Source organism: Rutidosis leptorrhynchoides, chromosome 3 (assembly GCF_046630445.1).
Source record: "Rutidosis leptorrhynchoides isolate AG116_Rl617_1_P2 chromosome 3, CSIRO_AGI_Rlap_v1, whole genome shotgun sequence".
Classification (NCBI taxonomy): domain Eukaryota; kingdom Viridiplantae; phylum Streptophyta; class Magnoliopsida; order Asterales; family Asteraceae; genus Rutidosis; species Rutidosis leptorrhynchoides.
In genome coordinates this window covers 649,124,742-649,146,520 of record NC_092335.1, presented here as the reverse complement: position 1 = coordinate 649,146,520, position 21,779 = coordinate 649,124,742, and the positions used below count along the sequence as shown (strand labels likewise).

Here is a 21,779-nt window from a genome sequence, read left to right as displayed (position 1 = left end):
ATTCCATTTGTTTAATGCACGCAACATCTATATATAAATTCTATGTATTTGATTATGAGTAGGAGAAGTCAAAAAGAAAAACAGTATTCATAATAATTATTAATAATAATAATATAATAAAAATCTTATAATTCACATGTGAAAGAGTTTGAAACAATCATCAGAATTCTCGAACAGTATAACAACCATTAATTTGGTTGCTTCTACCGATAGTTTTAATTACAGAAATTATATTTTGTTCCATTGTTTACAAAAGAAATTCAAAATCACATATACATTTTTAATACACATTAATTAGATATATAGATATATTTAAATAATAATTATTATAATATCCTATTTTTATTTTATATTACATTATTAATTTTAACAACATCAACGTACAATACTTCAAATTATATTTCACATTATTATTTATATATATATTTACAATTAATTGTTCGTGATTCGTCGAGAACAGTCGAAGGTCAATTGAATATATGAAACAGTTCAAAAATTTTTGAGACTCAACCTTACAGACTTTGCTTATCATGTCGAAACCATATAAGTTTTAAGTTTAAATTTGATCGAAAATTCTCGGGTCGTCACAGTACCTACCCGTTAAAGAAATTTCATCCCGAAATTTGAGTGAGGTCGTCATGGCTAATTATAAAAATGTTTTCATGACGAATATGAGTTGATAAATAGAGTTTTATCATCATCGAGTAATATGGATAAAACAATTTGATTATTCGAAGAGCACGAGTGAAGCTATTCACAAAAGAATGAAATGAGAAACAAAGATTTATTTTTAACTTTTGACGTAGTCAGGTTTGAATTTAGAAAATAAGGCGCGTCTTAACTTTTGACATTGCCTTGGTTGAATTCCGGAATTCAAGGGATTTAAAGAAAATCTTGAAGATCTATAAGATCTGATTCTTCGAGATTTATGGAAATTAAGATCTCTTTAATTAAATACGGTGGTCTGCCCCGATTACTACGTCTGATATTTCCTTTATAAATTTACCTTTTCCATTCCATTTATTTTCACCACTTCTATACTCAATTTCCAAATTCAAAAGATTTATAAAAATGCTTAACCCTGTCCTGATCCTTGTTCTTATTCTAACTATCGCAATGATCGTTCTTCTTTTCCAACTCCCACCTGAAGAATCTGTTTATTTCTATTATGCTCTAGGGATTATTGTATTTATAATCCTCCCGTGTCTTTATATTGCTATACGTACTGATATCTACGGTTTGTAATTTCGGTGTTGTCATTGGACTTTATATTTTCTCTTATATTTTGGATCTCTTTGCCTTTTTATTATCCTCCCGACCTCTAGTAAAGCGAGTAATGGTCCAGAATTCGTAAGTATGGAATTTCGGATAAACATCATGTTCTAAATAAGAAAGAAGGTATTAGCACGATTTGATTTATCAAATTATCAGAATCACTGAGTATAGAACTATCAAGAATATATATTTTTGATATGTTCAGAAGTTACGCAGAATGAAAAAGTTATGTAATATGGCACGTGATGACGTTATGATCTGTAAATCATCACGTCTCATTAGAAACTCAGCATGGCTTACTGTGATATAATCACATTGATCAAGTGTCATTATATTATACTAACTCATGCATCAGTTCCCAACATTACTTCAATAACATTCATTTTTTAAGCTTGAAAGTTTACAGAATATAGAAACTAACAGTTTCTATATGATGTAATACTGATAGCACGAAAAGATTAATGATTTCAGATAAGAATAGTTATAAAAATATCTCCAGAAATATGGAGGATATTTATAATGAAAGGTACGATAATATCTCAGAATATCTAAGATCAGAGGATGATAGAAACTATTGTCTGCAAGGGTTTAGAGTAAGGAGCAAATTATTCACTATAGACTTTAGCAGACATTGAATTATTTGGATTCTTTGAAGTCAAACTTATTCTTTGTGATTTATCCACGGCTTTCTTCATAGTTTCGCATAATCTGCTTTTCGGTACTATATTTTCTATTGAATGTTTCCAATATATTGATACACAGGAAGCACGAAGAGGTATATAATTTCGGACGAGAATATTTATGAAAATATCCTCAGAAATATTAAAGATATTGATGATGATATTTTGAAATTTCTAAGTTCGACGGTTGATGGAGAAAGATTTTCCGCAAGATTTTAACATGACTTCGGAGCAAGATATTCTCTAAAGATTTCAACGGATCCAGAATTACCTGAATCCTTTGAATATAGGATTTGGTCCTTGTATTTGTCCTTGGTCTCCTTCATGGGTAACTCAATCTGTTTTTCAATACCCAATTTTCTATCGAGCGTTCCTAACACTCCTTTCTTTATCATCAAACTTTTGTCCGTTTAGACCATCTACCATTTTTCTGTTTCCTCTGCATTTAATGCTATGATATCTGAATCATCGGTTATTAATCCGAGGTGGTTTCAGGAGAATTGTGTTTTTAGATGATTAAACGCTGATGGTAATATGATGGAATATGAAAGGTTACCTGGTAACAATAAAAGAGCACGCGTATATATAAACGCTATAATAAGGTTGTTTCGTACGAAAAGTCGAAGTTGACTTGTTGGAGCTGTGACAAAATTGGCTAATTTTGAAAAGGGATCGCAAAGTTGTTTTTGTTAATAAATGCCAAACGATCTGACGCGGCTACGTGTTGAACTTTTACTCAATTGCCGAGAGTTTCTTAGGTGCATAACTATATGCATAAATCTTTCCTTCCGTAGATGAAGTGCGGTTGATTCATCCTATCGATTGAGGTGTTTTCAAGAATCATGAAAGGTTTGAACGCAGAATGTAATCGTGAAAATACAAATGAGGTTTAAGACGAAATCAAGTGGCAATCTTGAAGAATTGTTTAGTTTCATATGTTATAATCAATATTTTTATTCATTTTAATTGTCCAATGTTGATAGTCCTCAGTTGATAGTTCACAGTTGGCAGTCTAATAATTTATATATAGTTTAATATATAATATTTGAATTACTTAATACGTGTCGTGACCCGTATACGTCTCAGACTCGATCACAACTCAAAGTATATATATTATTATAGAATCAACCTCAACCCTGTATAGAGAACTCGATCATTACTGCATATAGAGTGTCTATGGTGATTCCAAATAATATATATAGATGTGTCGATATGATATGTCAAAACTTTGTATACGTGTCCCGATATTTAAAGTGCGTAAAATAAATAACAGAAATTAAATGACGATAAATAAAGTGCGTAAAGTAAATAACAGAAATTAAATGACAATAAATAAAATTTGCGAGAATATAAATTGCGATAAAATAAATTGCGATAAATAAAACGTAATACGGAATAAACAGTTAGCTAGGAACAGTTAGCTAGGATTTTGTTAGCGTGGTTTCTTAATAAAATTTAATATTGTTAATTAGTCTGTTTCTAATCAAATTTTTTTTTTATTGTGTCCATTATTTCTTCATTATGCCACTTGTTGGATTCTGATAGGTCAAAATCCAAATATGTATTTGGATGAATATGGTTATTCGGTGGTGAACGGATTTGTATATCGGTGGATGTAAGTAGGATAGTATATGACTGTTGAAACAGATTCGAAGAACGTACAATGTAACTTATTAATGTGAAATTTAAATAGTTCTCGGGTATTACCTACCCGTTAAAATATTTTCACCATTAACAGTTTGTACAAGAGAATTTTTAATTACAATCTTTATGAAAATATATTTATATATATATATATTTTCTTCAGATGTAATTATGGATTTAATGAGTCAATGTGATATTAAACTCATCGGATTTACGATTAGAACTATGATACATAATCTCTAAAACATTAGAGTTTACATAATCGTCATGTCGAACGAAGATAAATGATGTAGAATGATTCGTGGAACGATAATTATACTCGAGGTACAGAATGAGATGTTGAGGCATGGATTGTTGAAACATGGGTTGTTGGTGGTACTGGTGCCATTGGTGCTGAGGTTGGTGATGTGACTAGTGTTGGTGATACTGCTGGTGCTTGCAAACTGTGTACCTTGCTCTCTAAAGTTAACACTCGAGCTCGAAGTTCTTTAACTTCTTCTACTAACCCTGGTTGGTTATCAGTGTGGGGTAGAGATTGGATATCTTCTCTAGTTCCGTTAATGGTAGTCTCAAGATGAAAAATTCTGGCAAAAAGGGTATAAACGGTGTTGCGAACAGGTTCGCCGGTGAGCGGGTCGAGTACTCCAAGGTTAGGTGGTAGATTCGATTCATGATATGGAGTACCTTCTTCCCTTCTCCATAGGGTGAGTATGTCGCGAACCCACCCCCATTTTCTCCAGTAATCACGATAATTGATCGATTGGTGTGCTCCTGTCACGCTGTCTTCGGAGTCAGAGGAACTTGGTCGATTCGTAGAGGCCATCTTACGCGATCTCAGGAAAGATTTTTGATATGAAGGGTTTAGTGACAGTAATTGATAGTTGGATGGTATTCTCAATGCATAATTTACATAGATATATATAGTACCAGGATCCCTTAAATTAAGGAGAAATTTACAAGAGATATCAGGCAAGGTCTACAGTAACAGATACGCTAAGATATGAATTGTCAGATACGCTAAGATATGAATTGTCAGATACGCTAAGATATGAATTTTGTCTATACACTATTCATGCAGTCAATGCAGTAAAACGTGTCTAGACTAAGAATAATGAGCATGTAATTTCCTAAGGATGATAAGTAAATGATTTCCGACAAAAATGATAAGCAAAACTTTTGACATGCAAATACGGTCGAAGTCCAGACTCACTAATGCATCCTAACGACCATCAGTTAGACATACTAATGCAAGACCTGGTTCGCTAAGACCACCGCTCTGATACCAACTGTGAAGACCCGTCCTAATCCATCCGGACGAAGTCCATATCGATTATAAACGATTCACAACAGTTGATTACATCGCGAGGTACTTGACCTCTATATGATACATTTTACAAACATTGCATTCGTTTTTGAAAAGAGAAACTTTCATTACATCGAAAGTTGACAGGCATGCATACCATTTCATAATATATCCAACTATAATTGACTTGATAATAATCTTGATGAACTCGACGACTCGAATGCAACGTCTTTTGAAATATGCCATGAATGACTCCAAGTAATATCTATAAAATGAGCAAATACACAGCGGAAGATTTCTTTCGTACCTGAGAATAAACATGCTTTAAAGTGTCAACCAAAAGGTTGGTGAGTTCATTAGTTTAACTTAAACAATCGTTTCCATCATTTTAATAGACCACAAGATTTCAGATTTCCATTTCTCATAAACATACGTCCCATGCATAGAGACAAAAATATCATTCATATGGATTGAACACCTGGTAACCGACATTAACAATATGCATATATAAGAATATCCCCATCATTCCGGGATCCTCCTTCGGACATGATATAAATTTCGAAGTATTAAAACATCCGGTACTTTGGATGGGGCTTGTTGGGCCCGATAGATCTATCTTTAGGATTCGCGTCAATTAGGGTGTCTGTTCCCTAATTCTTAGATTACCAGACTTAATAAAAAGGGGCATATTCGACTTCGATAATCCAACCATAGAATGTAGTTTCACGTACTTGTGTCAATTTCGTAAAACAGTTATAAAAGTTGCGCATGTATTCTCAGCCCAAAAATATAAAGGGTAAAAAGGCAAATGAAACTCACCTAATGTATTTTGTAGTAAAAATACATATGACCAAATTGAACAATGCAGGGTTGGCCTTGGATTCATGAACCTATATCAGTAATATATATTAAAACATATAAACACATAATTCCATTTATTAATCATATGATATTTATTTAAGTGTTTTAATTATATAATAATTATACTAAATTCTATTTATATATATATATATATATATATATATATATATATATATATATATATATATATATATATATATATATATATATATATATATATACATTTTCTTTACTTATATACTATATCTTCAATTATGTGTTACATATTTTTATTAATATTTATACATATATTTATATCATTATATGTATATAATTAGTTAGTATTATATTGAAAATCAGTAATTTGTTATAGATAATATTTTTATAATTAATGTCAATATGTTCATTCTAATATCTTATGTAATATTAATATAATTATATTATGTATCAAATATATTTTTATGTATCTAATATGTATTTGGTAAAATAATGTTATTAATGATAATAATAATAATAATAATAATAATAATAATAATAATAATAATAATAATAATAATAATAATAATAATAATAATAATAATAATAAGAATCTTGTTAATGATAAAAATAGTAATAAAAATGATAATTTTAATAATAATAATCTTAATGATTTTAATAAAGATACTTATAATGAAGTTAGTAGTAATAATAATAATTATAATTTTTTTTTAGTACTAATAACAATAATTAATATTAACAATATCAATAATAACTTTAATAATAATAATGATAAATAGAAAACTACCTCAAAAACTTTTCCAATAAAAAAACTGTCATGAACCGGACTCGAACCCCCGACCTCTCGCAACTCACTAACACCCTTAACCATCTGCGCTAACTTGTTTTTCCTGATTTTACTCGTTCTTAATTTTATAACCGTTTGTTTTTCTTTTTCAAGCCTAACATTCAGTCCACGGCCCAATTGAAATAATTCGGCCCAACTAAGATATTTGCTGCCCAACAGGAGATTAGTGGGCCTTGTGACTTGGTAATCAGAATTCTTGAATGGCAGAAGAAAAATAAAATAAAACGCAAGCTGTAGATGTAGAACAGAAATAATACGCAGATGGTCTTCTTCATCGTTTTCAACATCAATAAATCGTATAAATATCATCATCATCTATAATATGATCATCATCATAATTATTATCATTATCGCGTTATCATAGGTATCATAATCACGATCTCATCAATTAGTTTATCTCATCATCTTCGTCGTCCCAACAGAAACATAAATGAAAAAAAAAATATACACAGAAACTGGAACAGGTCCTAACGGTAGCAGCAACAAGTATCATTATTTCTGTGGTTTTTGTAATTCGAATTCGTCTTCATAGAAATAAAAAAAAAATAGGTTTTTGCATGGTGTTCGAAGATAAAACCTTAGGGTGTTTTAATGGTGGTGGTTCACAGCTTTATCACCGTATACTATCATCTTTCTCGTTCAACCTTTTCTTCATTTACACAGCAACAGAAAACGATGATATAGCAGGAGGTTGGTCTTTGATACAAAACAGAAAACAAGTGGGTTTTCTACGGTTCAAAAGTAGCCCAATCAAGTTTTAAGGAGTCCATATTGAAACATGATAGTCCAAATGTAATTATGGCTCAAGGAAGTTTTCGGTATTAAATAAAAAGAATTACGAACAGGAGCTGGTATCAATGATTAAAAGCAACCGCAATATTAAATTGCAAGTTGTCCAAGTGGGTTTGAAAGGGTTTTGTTGGTAACAGTAAACAATTAGACTGTTGATGATAGTGGGGTTTTGTTTGATTAAAGAACAACTAACACATTTTTATAATCACACCCTCCATCATCTTTAATCATCGTTAAATTGGGACATGGAAACAGATGTAGGAACGACAGAGAACAGCAGCTAGGCTGTTATACCGGGCAGACAAAAAAAAAAAAATATATAGCGAGCAGCTTTAATCTAAATAAGATGTAGCATACGGTAGTTTGAGCAGAATTCTCACTAGTAGCAGTAGCAAACAGTTACGTGGTTTTGGCTTATGGGTTTGATGGTTCGCGGTTGTTTATCAATAACAAATAATAGCGATGATTGTAAGTGGTGAAGGTTGCAGGAGATCGATGAGTGTATATGTATATATTTTTGTGTTTCTTATATGCATATGATATATGTGTATACATATCTAACAGAAAGGTAGATAGAAGAGGTAAAGCAACAAACACACAATATTATTGTTATTACATCATGGTATTCAAGTGAGTGGATGTTAGGTGTAACAGAAAGTTAAAGGTGTTGTCATTCCATTTGTTTAATGCACGCAACATCTATATATAAATTCTATGTATTTGATTATGAGTAGGAGAAGTCAAAAAGAAAAACAGTATTCATAATAATTATTAATAATAATAATAATATAATAAAAATCTTATAATTCACATGTGAAAGAGTTTGAAACAATCATCAGAATTCTCGAACAGTATAACAACCATTAATTTGGTTGCTTCTACCGATAGTTTTAATTACAGAAATTATATTTTGTTCCATTGTTTACAAAAGAAATTCAAAATCACATATACATTTTTAATACACATTAATTAGATATATAGATATATTTAAATAATAATTATTATAATATCCTATTTTTATTTTATATTACATTATTAATTTTAACAACAGCAACGTACAATACTTCAAATTATATTTCACATTATTATTTATATATATTTACAATTAATTGTTCGTGATTCGTCGAGAACAGTCGAAGGTCAATCGAATATATGAAACAGTTCAAAAATTTTTGAGACTCAACTTTACAGACTTTGCTTATCATGTCGAAACCATATAAGTTTTAAGTTTAAATTTGATCGAAAATTCTCGGGTCGTCACAGTCCTCCCTCTCTTTGGTTGTCCTCTCCTGCTGATGATGAATGTTGTTGCGGTGGTGGTGGTGGTGGAACCAAACCTGAGGTCCTCCCTCTCTTTGGTTGTCCTCTCCTGCTAGATTGTCCCTGCAAAACATAATAACACCAAACCAAAAGAACATAGAAACCGTTGTGTTAATGTTAGCTAAAAACATAACCGGATAGCAAGAGCACTTAGTCATTCCATTCATAGTTCATAAGCATTATGATTCATTTAAGTAAAAGCGTATGGTCAAAATTTTTAACGAAAGTCAACCAAAGTCAACACAAACTCGCTAATACACTTTCAAAAATGAAAATCACAAATTCACAATTTAGCATCAACTTAGGACTCAAGCATGTTGCGTTCATAGGTCATAGCATTTAAACTTGCATTCTAATGATATTCATCACAAATCATAACACAAATTCTCATAATTTTAGCTCAAAAGGACCATTATAACGCCACTACATTATAGCATTCCATACCATCAATCCACTTTAAATGGCTTAAACATGTGAGAAACTATCATACATCTTTCATAAGAACATAGCAATTCAAAGCATGCTAGAAATTCACCACAATTCAATTTATGACCCGGCCAAATTAACATCTTCATCATCAACAACAATTACACCTTTCACAAGCTTCATAAACATCACAAACAAACTCAATAATCTTGACTTAATTACCCTAAATTCGGATTCAATTACTACAAACCCTAGAATCATGAGCATACCCCTAAAAACATGTAATTTTTGCAAAATCAAGACAATATGGGTAATTAAACAGCTAAGGTATGTTAATCTAAACATGAATCATGAAAATCAAACACCACACACTTATCTTTCACCAATTTATACATATAAACATACAATTCAAGTAAATGAGAAAGAAAAATGTGAAAATGAAGTAACCATACCCTAGAAAACATGATTGGAGCTTGGAATTGATAGAAGAAATCACGAATTTGAAGTGAGAAATTAGGGTTTTTGGGAGTGGGTTCGTGTTTGGCAGAGAAAATTTGATAGAAGTGTGTTTTGTGGTTGAAAAATGGGGTGGATAGGGTTTAAAACGCGTAATTTTTTTTCTGAGTCAGACCGTTTGTATGGCGTCCAAGACTTGGGACGGCGTCCAAGTTTAAAGAATGGGACGGCGTCTGGGATTTTTGGACGGCGTCCAGGTTTTAAAAGTGGGACGGCGTCCAGATGGTCTGGACGGCGTCCAAATGAACTAAAAAGTTCTGACCAAATTTTTCGACACTCGCCAGTTTATAATCCAAACGTAAATCATTTTGCACAAAACTAAAAACAATCGTACACACAATTCAAAATATTTACACCTGTGAACCATTTTTTAACGAGTCGTTCACCCAACTCGTCCCCATTTCGATTTAAGCTTTGTTCTCGAAGTTGAGGCTAACCTTATCTTCGATTTCCAGGGGACCATCAACATAGTGCTTGACCCGATGGCCATTCACTTTAAAAGTATCGCCCTTCCAGTTCACTATTTCAATTCTACCATAAGGGTACACCCTTCTAACAACAAATGGTCCCGACCATCGGGACTTAAGCTTTCCTGGTGATAACTTGAAACGAGAATTGTAAACAAGGACACGATCCCCTTCCATGCCATTGTTTGGTTTTTTCTTTGTAAATTAGAGAGTTGTCATAGGCTTCAAGCCTCAACTCGTCTAATTCATTTAACTGGGTCAAACGTAACCGAACCGCCTCTTGGTAATCCAAATTACATGCCTTTAGCGCCCAATGCGCTTTGTGTTCAATCTCCAAAGGGAGATGGCATGCTTTTTCGTATACCATTCGGAAAGAAGTGGTTCCAATGGGTGTTTTGTAAGCCGTGTGAAAGGCCCACAATGCATCGTTTAACTTAACAGACCACTCTTTTGAATTTGCACCAACGGTCTTTTCAAGTATGCGTTTTAAAGATCGATTGGTATTCTCCACCTGCCCACTTGTTTGGGGATGATAAGATGTTGAAATTTTATGGGTCACCCCATATCTTTTCAACACTTTCTCTAACTGCTTATTACAAAAGTGGGTGCCGCGGTCACTGATAAGGGATTTGGCGTGCCGAATCTTGAGAAAAGTTCCATAAAAAATGTAACTACAACTCTGCCATCATTTGTTGGTAGAGGTTTTGCCTCCGCCCATTTGGACACATAGTCTATGGCAATGAGTATATAGAGGTAAGAATGAGACTTTGGAAAGGGCCCCATAAAGTCAATTCCCCACACGTCGAACACCTCGCATACTTGGATGCTTTGTTGAGGCATTTCATCCCGTTTAGTGAATTGACCGGCCCGTTGGCACGCGTCACAAGCCTTACAAACGGCGTAGGCATCTTTGAATATTGTAGGCCAATAAAAACCGGCCTCGTAGACTTTTCTCCCCGTAATTTGGGGACCAAAGTGCCCACCCGTTGGACCACGGTGACAATCAAGAAGAATTTGAGTGCATTGCTTTCCCGAAACGCACCTCTGAATCATACCATCTGTGCAACGCCTAAAAAGATACGGGTCTTCCCAGAAGTAGTATTTCAGGTCACTAAAGAATTTTTTTTCTTTTCTGATGTGACCAACCGGTTTCTAAGTACCCTCCTACAAGATAGTTGGCTATGTCAACAAACCAAGGATCATCGATTTTCTCAATTTTCATGAGATTTTCGTCCGGAAAGTTATCTTGGATAACAGTCTCATGGAGAACCTCAAGATTCGGGTTCTCAAGGAGAGAAAGGTGATCGGCAGCTAAGTTTTCAGCCCCCTTTTTATCTTTAATATCAATGTCGAATTCTTGCACAAGCAAGACCCAACTTATTAACCGGGGTTTAGCATCTTGCTTAGCAAGCAAGTACTTTAATGCTGAATGGTCTGTATAGACAACCGTCTTTGCTAGTAACAAATAAGATCGGAATTTATCATACGAAAAGACAATTGCCAGGAGTTCCTTCTCGGTGGTAGTGTAATTAAGTTGGGCTCCTTGCAATGTCTTACTAGCATAATAAATGGGCTGAAAATGTTTTTCAATTCTTTGCCCAAGACGGCACCAATAGCAAAGTCACTAGCGTCACACATAAGTTCGAATGGAATTGACCAATTCGGCGATATGAGAATGGGTGATTGTGTGAGTTTTGCTTTAAGGAGGTTAAAGGCGTTAAGACATTCGTCCGTAAAGACAAATGGAGCGTCTTTTTCAAGAAGTTTGTTCATTGGGGTTGCAATTTTAGAAAAATCTTTAATGAACCGACGGTAGAAATCGGCATGCCCCAGAAAACTTCTTACACCTTTCACGTTCGATGGTGGTGGTAATTTAGCTATGACTTCCACTTTAGCTCTGTCCACCTCCAGTCCCGCAGAGAAAATTTTATGACCTAAAACAATGCCCTCTTTTACCATAAAATGGCATTTTTCCCAGTTAAGTACAAGATTAGATTCTTCACACCTAATCAACATACGCTCAAGATTATCAAGACATGAATCAAAAGAATCACCGAAGACTGAAAAGTCATCCATGAATACTTCCATAAAGTCTTCAATCATATCATGAAAAATAGCTACCATACACCTTTGGAAGGTGGCAGGAGCATTGCATAAGCCAAAGGGCATACGTCGATAGGAGAAAGTACCTTAAGGGCATGTAAAGGTGGTTTTCTCTTGGTCCTCGGGTGCTATAGGGATTTGGAAATATCCTGAGAAACCGTCAAGAAAACAATAAAAATTCTTTCCTGCCAACCTTTCCAACATTTGATCAATGTAAGGAAGGGTAAAATGTTCTTTTCGGGTAGCATCATTTAATTTTATGTAATCAATACATACCCTCCAACCCGTGATAGTCCTGGTGGAAATTAATTGATCGTTTTCATTGGTGATAACGGTCATGCCACCCTTTTTGGGTACACATTGGACCGGACTCACCCAAGGACTATCCGAAATTGGATAAATAAGACCTGCGTCAAGGAGTTTGACAATCTCCTTTTTAACGACTTCTTGCATATTAGGGTTCAGTCGCCTTTGTCTTTGTACACATGGCTTATAGTTATCTTCCATTAAAATCTTATGCGTACAATAAGAAGGACTTATACCCTTGATGTCATGAATTTTCCACGCTAGAGCCGTTTTATGGGCTTTTAACACGGAAACAAGTTTAGACTTCTCACTTACAGAGAGTTCGGATGAAATGATAACCGGGAGAGTAGAATCCTCTTGAAGGTAAGCATATTCCAAGTGACTTGGAAGTGGCTTCAGTTCCAAAACGGGAGGTTCTTCAACCGATGTTTTACATCGGTACTCATTTTTTAAATCCAACTTTCTGTATTCTTCATCATTTAGCTCATAACCGTTAGCCATCAAAGCGGTCAACATCTCCACTTCTTCCACCATGTTCTATTCATCACCTTCCGCAAAAATGCATTCTCCCAAACCTTGCAATTCTGGAAATTCCTGAAACAACTCTGAATATGTGTCTACGTTTGCAAATAATAACATTGATTATCAGTAGACTCAGGGTATTGCAGGGCATGGTCAACGGAAAAGGTGACCTTAATATCCTCAATGCTAAGGGTCAATTTCTACCCATGAACATCTATCATAGCTCTAGCGGTATTGATGAAAGGTCGACCCAATATAAGAGGCACACGTGTGTCCTCCTCCATGTCCAAAATTACAAAATCGGCCAGAAATACTAGGGTACCCACTTTTACTAACATATTCTCTAAAATTCCACGAGGGAATTTAACAGAGCGGTTCGCTAGTTGAATTGCCATTCGGGTTGGTTTTAGTACCCCGGGGTCTAGCTTAACATATAATGAATAAGGCATCAAATTAATGCTAGCCCCTAAATTCGCTAATGCTTTAATGCATTCCAAATCTCCTAGAAGACATGGTATGGTAAAACTTCCAGGATCTGCTAACTTTTTTGGTATTTTGTTCATCAAAATTGCGGAACAATTAGCATTCATGGTGACTGATGAAAGTTCCTCCATTTTCTTCCGATTAGTAAGTAAGTCTTTTAAGAACTTAGCATACTTGGGCATACCTGAGATTACATCAATGAAAGGCATATTTATGTTAATTTGTTTAAACATATCTAGGAATTTTGACCTTTTGGCCTCTAGCCTTTCTTGTTGTTGCTTTCTTGGGTATGGGAGCGGTGGTTGATATGGTTTCACTACGGGTTTCTCCCGTTCTTCCTTTTCAACCACTTGTTCCGGATCCTTAACCGGTTCATCATTTTGGTTCAACGAAACATTGAAATCAGAATTTTCGGGCATTCTTGGAGCATCGTATGCTAAACCACTCCGTGTGGTAATAACATTGGCGTGCTCATTTCGGGGGGTTTTATTGGTATCGCCCGGTAAACTTCTTGGTTTTCTCTCACTAATTAACTAGCTAATCCACTCATTTGCTTCTCCAAGTTCTGAATTGAGGCTTGTTGGTTCCTAAATTGGTGTTCGTTTTTCTCGTTCATTTGATTTATGTTTGTAACAAGCTGGGTTTGTGATGCAATCAACTTTTCCAACATACTCTCCAAATTTGACTTTTTTTCTTCCTGTTGGGGTTTTTGATAAAAACCCGGAGTTTGTTGTTGGTACCCACTACTTGACCCTTGTTGGTAATTGGAATTTTGACCTTGAGGGTTGTAGGGGTTGTTGAAGTTTCGGTTAAACTGGGCTCTTCCTTGAAATTGATTATTATTTCTTTGCCTTATGAAAGCCACTTCTTCTTTTGAGCCATTGTTAGACCGGCATCACAATCTTTCCCTAAATGGAGTCCACCACAGTATTCACAACCTACTTCATACTATGAATTTCCTTGGTGATTTTGTCCATGTTTCGAGCAACACCGTCTATTTTCACACTTAGGGAACTAAGGTCATCATAAGCACCGGCGCTTTGGACTTGAGCATTACAAGTAATTGGTCGTTCTTGATGCCACTCATGAGAATAATCGGCTAGCTTCTCGATTATCTCATAAGCCTCTTGCTCGGTTTTGTCCATGAGTGAACCTCCGGACGCTTGATCAATGGAAATTCGGGTTGCAACATCACAACCCTTGTAAAAGATTTGGACTTTTTGGAAAGTATCCAAACCATGGTTTGGACAACCTCTCAGCATTTTGAAAAATCAATTCCATTCTTCGTACAAGGTTTCCATCGGCTTTTGATAGAATTGGGTAATTTCGTGTTGGAGTCTCGCGGACTTAGAAGCTGGAAAATAATTCTTAAGAAATTTTTCCAACATACCATCCCAAGTTTCTATCGTAGCCTCGGCCAATGAATCCAACCAACTTCGTGCTTCTCCGTGGAGTATCCATGGGAAAAGTCTTAAAAATATGGCCTGGTCAGTTTCTGGTTTAAGTTTGAAAAGAAGACATATCTCTTGAAAAAGACGAATATGTTCGTTTGCATCTTCATTCGGACCACCACCAAATTGACACCTGTTATTAATCATTTGAAGAATAGGTCCTTTTATTTCAAAATTTACCTCACCAGTGGGTGGAGTAATGGCACTACCTTGTCCGGTTCGGGTTGCCTTCATCTTGGCCGCCATTGATTGTCTTGGTACCACCGGTCTTGCTTCTCCTTCCATTTCAAATTTTGGAGGAGGAACGGGCTCACCAAATTCAGAATATCTCGGCTTGGTTGTACTTGATTCTGTATCAAAAGTTTCCTGTTTTGATGAAGATTCAAAAAGTTCAAGTACTTCTTTCGGGATCCTACCAAGCTTTCTATCAGGTTCCGTAAGCGGTGTAAGTAATGGAGAATCTGAACTTCGGGTATGTGGCATATGCAACCTAAAATCTGTCAATCACACAACTAACAAAACTATTAAATGCATCGATTCTATAAGTCTAAAATTCAAAGACTATTAATAAATTAAAAATAATTAAGAAACTACTTAATCACAAATTAGTCAATAATTCTATTTTGACACAAAACTGTCCCCGGCAGCGGCGCCAAAAACTTGATGTGCGAAATCAGGTATATAAATTATTGTATGGAAAAATACCGGTTAAAAAGACTGTTACACACTAACGGGCAGTGTACCCGATCGTGTAGTAGTATAAATAATGGTTTAGTTCCGTGTATCTTTCCAAGGACAGTTATATTAGCCAAACTAGAATTAGAAACTATATTATGATTAACTAAGTAAATGAAACTTAAAAGTACAAGATATTATGTTTTTGTGGCTATTTAACGATTTAGCCAAATCAGAGAAGGTTAAAAAGTAAAAACAATATTTTTGGTCTTTTAAGTTTATAATGAAAACAAATGCAAAGAAAGCAAGTAAGATAGTTTGATTTGGATCAAAGAAATGAAATGTTCGTCTAGATATTTTACCCTCGGTATTGGATGTAAGTTTTGCTATTAAGGCCTGATTGAATGATTATGTGTGTAAGTTATCTAATAGGTTCACTAAGAGTTCTCTTAAATAAACACGCAAACACAATTACAAGATCAAGGGTTCCATTTTCTCTATAGTTCTTGTGTTTGTAATCAAATAACTATGAAATATGCTAATCACTTAAATCGACCCGCCAAGAGTTCTCTTTAGTGAGTACTCAAACTAGAAGTACTAAGTGAGGGTTCCCTATTACCTAGACCTTTTCGTTTGTGACTAGTTGATTAGCAAAATCAAAGACTTAAATAACAATTGTCTTTGCGTTCGCTCTACACAATTCATTCCTATATCGTTTAATCGTATTGATCTAATTTACCCCCTTGGTCCGGTTTAGTAAACAATCAATCTAAGACAAGTTGATTGTAAATCAATATGATACATCAACAAGAGTTTTCTTTATCAACAACATATCAATTAACTAGATACAAATGATTAAACATCCATAAGCATGGTTCTTTAATTCAAGCTTCAATCTTTCACACATAATACATACAATCAATAAGATTACATCCAATACCTCGGTTATTAATCTAGACAAACATTATAGAAACTAGCCAACAATCATTGTGACAGACAACATAACAATCAGATTATCAATGGAAATCATTGCTTTAGAACAAGAAATAACCTACAAGAACAATGAGTTCTTGGATGAATAAGGTTTTGATCTTTGATGCCTTGATGTTGAGCCTCTTCCAAGAGCTTGGAGTTCTCCAATATTGCTCCCAAAATTTGTCTCTGTATTCTCTGGTTCGTACTTCTAAAACTGGTCTTCAATCATTAGATTATAAAGTGGAGAAAGTAGGTCAGAAAGTCAAAAGTAGCTGAAACCTACTTCTGGACGGCGTCCTAGATTCTGGACGGCATCCCGTATTTAAGGCTTGGACGGCGTCCCACAATCTTGGACGGCGTCTAAGTGTGAAAAGCTGGACGGCGTCCAGTAATCTTGGACGACGTCCAGATGTACTGTTGGTTACTGTCTTATTTTCTTTGTAATCTCCTTTCATTTGGACGAAACCCCAATCATTTTGGACGAAGTCCAACATATCTGAAGCGTTGTTTTATCATTTTAGAGTGCTAACTTGACCTTATCTTGCATCGGGATCAACCATTATGATATTGCAACTCATAAAACGGTCATAAATCATCAAAACTCTTTACAAATTACTCTCCGATACAAATTTGCATATCTTGGCCTATCACTTGTAGAAACGCTTTCAGTATCCTTGATTCGAGAGTATTTTATACGATATTGCGATAGATATATATAATGTTATTGAGCAATATCAGCTTGCATTATTTTATTTTTCTTTTTCTGTAGTTTGCATTTATAAAATAAAAAGAAATTTAGTTAGAATGTTTTTAATACCTTTGCATGTTTCATTTGCATATCAGTTGATGGTTACTTCATAAACTCAGTATGTGTGGACCAGGGGGAGTAAGCAAGTGTGAAAGTGTTAGTGGTAGAGATCCGTAAAACGAAAAGTGCATTAAGTTGGGTATTAATTTATTTGACTTAGGTTAAAATACTTTTGGATCGAGTATTGATGAGAAAAAGGTTGAGATTTTATGGACTAATTTAAGGATGTGTGATGAATTGGTTGAGAATTAAAGTCAGAAAAGACAAGAATTGAAAACTAAAATTTTAAGGATTTAATTGCAACCGGACGGTTACACAATGCAACCGCACGGTTACACCATGTAACCGCCTGGATAAGTGTAAGTTAAGAGTTTTTGAACTTCATGTACAACCGCACGGTTACACATTGCATCCGTACAGTTGCATAATTTTTGGGCCGGATACAACCCTGCAACCGTACGGTTGCAGGATGGGTATAAATACCCAAACTCAGAACCATGGGTTGTTTGTACTCTTATTTGGTTAAGTGTTAAATTCTTCAAAAATTGCAAAGTGCTAAGGGGAGCTTTTGATCTTGTTTTTCTGATTCAACTTGAGTTTCTCATCAATTTCATCTACAACAGGTTCTATTTCATCCTTTAAATCTCTTGTTTTAATTAGTTTTTATTTTGTATGAACTTAAGATCAATACAGAGAGTGTTGATGTGTTTTAACTGAAATTGTTGTTTTAAACATGCTAATCGGAGGTATTAGATGCTATTACAATGATTTATTTGATGATCAATACTCGTTTTGGTGAATTTGGGTTTTGAAAACCCTAACAGTTCGAATGAATGCAACCGCACGGTTGCACCCTGCAACCGTACGGTTGTTCGTGCAACCAAGTACTATTATGTGCATCCGCACGGTTGCACAGCAGATTCAAAGTTCAAATTGATCATTTTTTTTGTTTTTTTTTATTGTCAGTTCAATGGGTTGTTTTAACCATCTTCGAGTTTTGTGTGTTATAGTTCCTTTCTATGGCGAACAGAGCATCGCGTAGGGTGTCTCAGAGTGAAACTGAGAGTGCTATCATACAATGAAGAAATTTGATTGCTGATCGTGCTATCCTTACAGGGTGTCATGTGAGAGCTCAACCAGTTTTTTCTGCTTACTGGAGGGGGATAAGTGCTGGAGCATTTCTTCATCGAGATATGACTTATTACCCTAAGCTCATTAGGGAGTTCTATACAAACTTTGAGTTTAATGAGAGAAAAGTGAAAAGTATTCATCTGATTATGTTTGGGTATCCCTATAACTGGACTTTAGAAGAGTTTGCTGAGAACTAGATATACCAGATGGTGATTTTAAGTTCTTCAGCATGAGCAAGGATATAAACATTGCTCCTAGAAATTTAGCAACTGGAAACTTGTTTTCTTCATTTGGTTTTGTCTCTGGCTTGTGTAAATATGGGTTCAAGTGGCCAAGAAGGGGACCCGTAATCATCAGAGAGGAAAACATTCTGGATGAATACAGACAGATGATGAGAATTATCAAGAGAAATGTTATGTTTAGAGATGAGGATGATTTAGAGCTGACTATGACTGAAGTTCTAATGTTAATGTGTTTGGTTAGTCAAATTCGTTTCAACTTTGCTTATGTTGTAGCGAAAAGAATGGTAGGGCTGCCTGCGTCTACGGATCGAGGTTTGCCTTATGGGTTCCTGCTGAACAATTTCTTTGATGATGATGATGAGTTGGTGCATCCAACAGATGTGGAAGAGGTGGAAGCTGAGGTCTTGTATGCAGCTTAAGTGGTTATTTGGTATTGATGATTGTCTTTTGGTGATCTCTTGATGAAATTTGTCTATGTAATATTGGTGACTTTGTTTTTTGATTATGGCTTGATAGTATGTAAGTTATGAACTTGATGGACTGGGATGTTTAAATTTGTGTAATATATGACTAGGTTAACTGAATATGCTTAATGTATATCTTATATTTTTGATTTCATGAACTGTGAACTTGAACTTGAACGTTTTCTTTTAGATTAAGTTCGATTTGGTTGTAATAACTTGATTTTAACGTCTTAATAGTCATATTATTGAATGTGTTTGACTGTGTGTTTAGTTGTTTTGCAGGGAAAGTACAGCTTATGATTTTAGATAATGAACTGGTTCCTAGGGGGAGTTTTTTGGTGCATATTTAGTCCCCGAGTTCATTATGATCAAGTTAAAGTGGTTTATTGTTTAACTTTCTCTGCTGATATGCAACCGCACGGTTGCAGGAATGCAACCGTACGGTTAGACAGGCAACCGCATGGTTGCAAGGTGCAACCGCACGGTTGTAATGTGCTGTGTATATTTAATGGGTATTTTGGGTTCATTGTTAGGGTTACGAATCCTAACCTATTCTACACGTACAATTCGATACCCTGGTGTTCTAGCATTCAATATAGTTGATCTTTAACATATCTAAGTCAATTTTTTCATTAAGATCAAAGGTTTTCATTGAGTTTTGAATATAAAACCCAATAACGAGATTTTCAGCACTCGTTATTGAATTTAAGATCATTTAATCCTGTTTACACGATCCTACATTTGTGTCCTTTTCTTCCTAGCCGCTAGTCGCTAGTCGTCGTTGTGATTAATCAATAAACATCTCAAATCTCAATCTTTCTCTTTCTCAACCTTCTATCTATTTCATAATTTTTTCCTTGAACTTTAAAAGTTCTTGCCTATCTTCTAAATAAAATAAAATAAAAAAAAAAAAAAACACCTGAAGAGATTTCAATCTCCTTAGACTTTTCCAAACCTACCCTGTAAAGTACCAAGTATTCCAACAAGATATTACCGTCTTCTGGAAACAAACTACACTGTAAGAAGCACCATTGGGCTTCACTTTCAAGAAAATCATAGCTTAGCTTCAAACGGTTATATACCGTCTTTATTGTTGCATCGACATCTTTGTTTTTCAAAGTTTTTCCAATCACGTCAATAACGAGTGGCAATCCCCCGCATTCTTTAGCAACATCCCTTGCAACTGAAGTCAAATCGGTGTCGGTCTCCAGTTTGTCACCAACAACATGTTTGAAAAGAATCCATGCTTCTTCTAATGGCAAAGAGTTCACACAGATTACACTCTGAGCATTCATATTCTCACACACATGTTTGCTTCTAGATGTCAATAAAATTTTGCAGTTCATGTGTTGAATACCACACGGAATGCACAATTCATCTAAATTCAATTCCTCCCACACATCATCTAATATGATTAGAATCTTGTCACCATTTATAATTCTCTTTCTTGCATTTTCAGTATCCTTTTTGATCTTTTCAACATCAAACTTTTTAGATATAGTTGTAAATGTAACATCAGCAAACATATTCTTTACCGTTAAAGCAATTTCCTTGGTCAATGTAGTTTTTCCTACACCTCCTACACCATAGATTCCAATAACTTGTTTGCTATTATCATTAATAGCTTTAATGATATTATCCAAAGCTGAATTGTAGGTCAAAATATCAATAAGATTCTTGTTTTGGTAGCAGTCAAGTATTCCAGGTGCAGGAGTATCCACAGATACACAACTTTCATAAGGTTTGCCATGTTCTTGGAGCTCCGTAAGAGGTGCAGTATGTGTTGCCTTTTTACCGTAACGATGAAGAGTGCTCCAATTACCACACAATTCAATTCCAAAGCATGTCTTCTTTGCATTACCTTCTTCTGTAACAAATTCTTCGGCCTTCAATATTTCAGCATCAACTGCGCTGACCCAGTCTTCCACACCATGAACGAGATTATCTCCTTTATCTTTAGCTAATTCTATTTTTTGTTGAATCCTTCCTTTCATATCTTTGAGCTTTTGAACTTCACTTTTGAAGTTTTGAACATGTTGTTTGCAGTTCCACATGTAATCAATCTCCTTATTTGCGACAACAAACATTGAGTCGATTACTTTGTCAGCAATTGATGTAACGACCCCATCAGCCATTTCAATATTTGCTTGTGGAATGAACATGATTCATTGATTCCCATGAGAGATAGGAGATCTGCATAATGTTAAGGAAGAATAAACCAACCAAACTACATACATTAGAACACACATGTAAGTTTTCTACCCTATCTTTTATTGTAATTTGTAATCAACTTAATTATATCAAAAAAATCAATGTAAACATTTTCAAATCAAATAATAAGATTCAAATACAATAAACACAAATTACAATACCAAACAATCACTACAACACTCAAAATAATAGACATTCAGAAGAGCTTAACAAATTACTATAACAATCACAACATTATTTCATTCTTCCATTTCTAGCAACGAATCAGGTTGGAACTATATTTTTCATTTAAACATTTTAT

At 34.6% G+C, this 21,779-nt stretch overlaps 1 protein-coding gene and 1 pseudogene across 1 annotated transcript; both read right to left on the bottom strand.

The window, feature by feature from the left end:
* LOC139902457 (uncharacterized) overlaps positions 1 to 21,779 on the bottom strand; it is a 186,616-nt pseudogene that overhangs the window by 149,629 nt on the left and 15,208 nt on the right.
* On the bottom strand, positions 20,106 to 21,402 carry LOC139896402 (probable disease resistance protein At4g27220). The gene is made up of 2 exons (XM_071879036.1): positions 20,262 to 21,402; positions 20,106 to 20,152 (listed from the first exon to the last, which is right to left on the bottom strand). The coding sequence occupies exons 1-2, from the start codon at positions 21,400 to 21,402 to the stop codon at positions 20,106 to 20,108; spliced, it is 1,188 nt and encodes a 395-aa protein (XP_071735137.1).

Excerpts from the sequence above, each read along its gene's own strand:
- LOC139896402 (XM_071879036.1), bottom strand. The coding sequence starts at position 21,402 with ATGGCTGATGGGGTCGTTACATCAATTGCTGACAAAGTAATCGACTCA. Across the intron at positions 20,153-20,261 it reads TAGTTTGTTTCCAGAAGACG|AAGATAGGCAAGAACTTTTA; the intron begins GTAATATCTTGT and ends TATTTTATTTAG.